Genomic DNA, 5546 nt, shown 5'->3' on the forward strand with positions numbered 1-5546 from the left:
GTGGTGACAATACGCCGTCGGTCTTGTACACAAAATATCAAATAGAATGAACGATTGCCGACGCACACAGCAAAAATTAGCAATACATTGGTGCACACACACAAGCCCACCAGTTGGGGACTGAGGGGGAAGGGAAGGAATGGTTTGAGTGCTCAATTTTGTTTTTGTTTTTTTTTTGTTTTTTTTTGTGGGAAACATTAGCAAACCTGCAGATGTGAAATTTTAGAGGTAAATTCACTAAATTTGAAGATTCACATTGAGTTTCACCCAATTTATCTAAATTTTGTAGGTCTTCTCACCTTCAAATTTTCAATTTAGAGCTAAATCTCAAAATTTGTAGGTGGGATTACACTAAACCTAAGGTTTTGTTGAGCACTGGATGGTTGTGGGCAATGGGGCTGTAGGGGGGAACGTCTTGAGGATGCTTCTCGAGCAGACTTTCCTTGGAATCCTTAGTGGAGCAATATGTAGACATTGTTTAGCTTGAGCCATAGTGGACCTGTCTTACATTGTTCAAGAGTAGAACATTATTAACCATATGGCAGAAATGTGCACATAATGCAAATATGATGCTGCTGCTTAACATTTCTTTGCACCTCTAGAAAGTCTGGTTTTTGATCCTTCTCCATAACCAACGAAAACTTTGATAGAGCAAAGCTAGAGCACTAGTATAAGCTGGCAGTGATTTGGAGCCGGAGTTCACCGAAGAGAGTTTGGCAGTGCTAATAAAATGGGTTCTTCACAAGGTATGCCATCACTAGCGACTGAATGAAAGCAACGAGCCAAGTATTAGTCATGAAGAGCTTGATGTTGGGTATAGGTTGTCGTATGAAGTTGGAATGAGAAATTGCTCTACTATAGAGGACCTGAACATTATGTGAGTGCAGTAAAGAATCATTATAGAGGTAAGAAGTGTGTAAACAAGACGTGTGTAGTGAAGCATGTATTTATGCCTTCAAAAGAAGCCCTTATAATCTCTTTTCATAATGCACAAGTAAAAGTTCAATTTTGGTCTATATTGAGTCTCTCTTTGATTACATGCTCACATACACATCTCTCTTTGATCCATTGTAACCCTAGCAAATGTTGTTAGAACTTTAGGGTAATTAGCAATTCACTCTTCTTGCATTTATACTCATTCTTTAATGCTCACATGATGCTCTTCTCTTAAAATTGGAGCGGGCTCTTCTTGCACGCATCATAGGACATAGTCCATACCCAAAACTCTCCCCTTTGGCTTTGCACTATGACATGATGAAAAGGACACATGCAGATTCAAGAACTAATAAGTAGAAGCTTGATTGGAGATGTTGATTAGAGATACAATAATATTTTAACATGTGACAAAGAAGGAAAGTAGTGAGGAAAATAATGAGGAAAACAATTTATCAAATAGATTTCACAATCCTTGAAATTTAGACGATGCAATCTCTCTCTATCAAAGGTAGAGGAAAGGCAATTTCACTTCTCTATAAATATCTACTAGTCAAGAAATTGACACGGGTGAACAAATGGATATACTCAGACGCTTGAGAGAACCATGGTGAACTCGGTAAAATACCTCCGTAACTTTGGAAGAAGGGGTGCTCTCCTATAATGGTCATATGCATTGCAAAAATCTATTCTAAGCATCCTAAAGTAGCTCATCATTTTACTTGGGAGAAAAATAAAGTTTGTAACATACTTAGGAGAAAATTTTTGGTAACAAGTTTCAACAAATAAGTTCATAATTGGTAATTCCACCCTAGAAGATATAAATTGGCATTATAATGTCTGATTTCTCCACTATCACCAATATGGCTAACCCTTAATGTTGAAAAGGAAGACAAGCTGGCCCGTGGATATAAAATGTAGCGTTGTCTTACAATTTTATTAGCAAATTTCAACCAATAAACTCATATTTGGTGATTCTACTCTAGCCAATATAAACATATTGAACATATAGTTTCAGTTGCACTAATGACACCAATTCAAGATATTAACTTGCAAAGAAATCCAAAAGCTTTAAGGTTTGCAATTTGCCACATGCATATCGTTAAGGGTCATTATCCAAAAATGAGAGGAAGCATAATCAGAATCGCACCTCAGCCGTTAATTTGCACTATGCATATTACTTCATCGACGCACGACGCACCTTCATCCTTGAACAATGGATCCTCCGGTCATATTGGCCTTTTGATGTGAGGAGTCAACATGTAATGTAATAGAGCTCTATTTCACTAAACTATGTCACCAGCATTACAATAAAGCGTTTTCTTACAAATTTTCAAATATGAGGAGCTAGGTTTAAATGAGCTTCAAAAGATCCAAGCTCACTAATGGAATTGCCAAAATTATTTCTTTTTGGACCCAATAAACCAACATTTATTCCAAACAATTGCAAAAATTGAAGCAACTACTTGCAATTAAGCCTTCGTAACACTTTAACCTCTTCTCTTCTTCCTTTCACCTAATCCTTTAATCACCTTACCCCCTCCCCCACCCACCCCCCCCCAAAAAAAATAAAATCAAAAAGGGGGAAATAGAAAATTAGACAAGCCTAGATATTAGCAACAAGTTTAATGAACTTGCTTAAGAGGTTTTTCTGTAATGGGATCACTTTTTGTTGACGGGTTGGCTTTCGAGCCACAGTGCCTAGACCCAACTTTTTATCCAAAGGCAAAACACAATGACAAAGGTACACACGATGAGGAGTAGAGCGTGCTCACTGCAAAGATCATTCACACCCAAAAATCATGTTATGAAATCCATCCAAAGTGATTAGCCATATTTATTTGATAACATCGATAAGTATGATCTTATTCTCGTATTAATCTTACATCCTAGCAAAATGTTTCCTGGGTAGTGAAGCACATGAAACAACATACATGTTTGGATAAGAGGTGCTACATATTCAATAATACATCTGCCTCCCTCCCTCCCTCCCTCCCTCCCTCTCTCTCTCTCTCTCTCTCCAATGAAAGGCATGTACGCCAAGTTGAAGCAAGAAAGACAAGAGTGTAGGCCATAAGTGGACTTTTCTTTTAAGAATGAATAAGACCACTAAGAGCAAAGCAAGTCGTGAGTTCATTTGACTTTGTTAAAAGAAAAGAGCCACTAGATGGACAACAATGTTAGAGGCGTAGATCATTTTGTCAAAAGAAAGTGAGACCAATAAAAGAAATTTAGGAAAGGTTGGATAAATTTTTTACAAAGAACACTCTTATTTTTATGATGAAAGGCCAAGAGTTTTGGGAGTATGTGCTAGAAATGAGCAAAGGTGTCTTGTGGTACATGGGCCTATTTTCTACTCCATTCTTCTAATGCGACCAACTAGAGTGAGAGACACAAGTTGCTAAGGCCATCAATAATGGAAGTAGTGGGCTATGAAATGTAAAGTTGGTATACCCTATGTATAAAACACAAGGATGTATGCAACCACCACACAAATCTTCAAGAGAGGCCTCTTTCAAAGAGATCTCTCTACCAAAGGAGAAATACTTGTGCTATTTGCAAGCATCTTCAAACAGAGCATGGCACTTATGAAGAAGACTACATGGACCGGTCTCATCATCTTGCTTATTGTGCTTGCTCATAACATAGAAACGGTGCAAAGCCGAGGTACCAATGAGACAACTCTCTCTCTCTCTCTCTCTCTCTCTCTCTCTCTCTCTCTCTCTCTCTCTCTCTCTCTCTCTCTCTCTCATTACTTTCAACTACCTCCAAGTATGATGTGTTCTTGTAATGTACCTTACAACTTAATAGAGATATAATGGTGCTATTACAATCTAAATTGAGCGGCTTTCCATTTTTTTGAAATTTGGTAGATATTCCTACTTCAAGCCAAGTGAGCCAACAATCAATGGTAAGTGCCACTGGAAGTTAGGTTTCACAAAATCAATTATCTTTAACTAATGTTCAAAGATGTCTTGTGTGTCTTGGTGAATCCAGAACCTTCTTACCTCAACCAGTGCCAAATTGGGAAAGGAGATAGATGAAAGACTAGCTGATTATAGCCTCCCAGAACCAAACAACAGTCATAACCCAAAGCACAAGGGATCTTTACCGCTTAAACAACAAGGAGCGCCCTAGAGCGTGGACATTTTTCCCTATACATTCATTGTACAGAGACACTATGTCAAATAAATGTGTGCATGCTTAGCTTTTAAATTACTTGTCCACCCCATTCTTCACACCCTTGGGTTGCAAAGGTTTTGGTTCAAGTCTTCATCTCTTTAGGTTTCAAGCTCACTTGGTTACATATTCTTCACATGCATGTTATCTAATAAGCTTAGTATGTGCATATTTTTGTCACATTCCCTAAGTGCCATTTGTATCTAGGGGCAATTTAATTAATGCTCTCCCCTCCTCGTTGTGTAACAATTGGAGATAATACTACTTTTGATTATTGCCTTAGGTATATATTGGCAATGACTTATCCATTTTCTACAATATTTGTAAAAAGATTCAGATGACTTTAAACTCTCAATGCAAGGTGAATAACTACATGCATTGACAATCCATCTCTCTTCAATAGATATAATCTCATTTCTAGGTTTGTAGGGTAAATTTGTAGATTGAAATTGAAAAGTTGGGAGTTAGAATCTCATTATATATCAATTTGCAAGGTCAAAGCTTGGGCATTAAAGCTATAATCTTAATACATAATTAAGCTTTGTGTGTGTTCAATTACAACGGCCTCAAAGCAAAGACGGATTTTATCTTAGTTTTCTATCTAGTAATGGTTAAGAGAGTCCTCCAAAAGACCTAGATACATGCTCAAATGGAAAAAATGACTTTTGTGCTACATGGAAAAATCATATAGAAAGGTGATATAGGGAGGCATACTTAATGATATAAAAATAAAAGGTGACCAACCAATCATAACTAAAGGGGAGCCTTCAATCATCATTTGTGCACATAGAAATCCTATAACAAATAATAAGATATGGCAATGAAAACAAAATTTTGTGTGCACATAAAATTTTGTGATAAACCTTTGAAAGGCATGGTTGCTCTTCCCGAAACATGATATTTTTTGAGTTTCTAGTATAGTTTAATATTAGAGTATTTTATGACAAAACAGTAGGCAAATAGACGTTATCGCTATCCTGCCACCGACGTGAAGACGCATTTGGAGATGGACAAAGTTGACAAGGACATTTTGAAATGCAGTTGTGAGTGTGATAACTACATCTTTAAGGTATAATAAGGCAACATACTTACAAACATCCCCAAGATGTGTGGAGGGATAAGATATCAATCAATGTGATTATAAAGTATAGAAGACTCCGACATGTAAAGCAAAATAATAAAATGTGTCTTTTGATAGTAGCCTTAGGTTGTAAGTCTAAAGGCAAAGGCAAGCTCTTTATGGATAAAGTCTTTGGAGGTGTGGTAAGCACGTGAGCTTTACTTTTTGCAATAAAGAGAAAGAGGATTCACACTTTTAGCCACCCAAGGTAGTGTAGTGGACCTTTATGGGTCGACTATCTTGAAGTGGAGGGGCACATGCTCCCCTTCTATCATAATGTTTTTAATTGACAAATCCATAATGAGATTGTTCA

The 5546-nt window shown here is 37.1% G+C and overlaps 1 protein-coding gene across 1 annotated transcript; it reads left to right on the forward strand.

The window, feature by feature from the left end:
- Window positions 1-3436: 3436 nt before the first annotated feature.
- LOC147432215 (uncharacterized) lies at window positions 3437-4411 on the forward strand. The gene is made up of 3 exons (XM_086491536.1): window positions 3437-3600; window positions 3807-3844; window positions 3931-4411. The coding sequence occupies exons 1-3, from the start codon at window positions 3513-3515 to the stop codon at window positions 4069-4071; spliced, it is 267 nt and encodes an 88-aa protein (XP_086347662.1). The 5' UTR covers window positions 3437-3512; the 3' UTR covers window positions 4072-4411.
- The last annotated feature ends 1135 nt before the right edge of the window (window positions 4412-5546 follow it).

The sequence above is a fragment of the Adiantum capillus-veneris genome, chromosome 20, assembly GCF_014529385.1.
Source record: "Adiantum capillus-veneris isolate H3 chromosome 20, ASM1452938v2, whole genome shotgun sequence".
In the NCBI taxonomy this organism is placed as follows: domain Eukaryota; kingdom Viridiplantae; phylum Streptophyta; class Polypodiopsida; order Polypodiales; family Pteridaceae; genus Adiantum; species Adiantum capillus-veneris.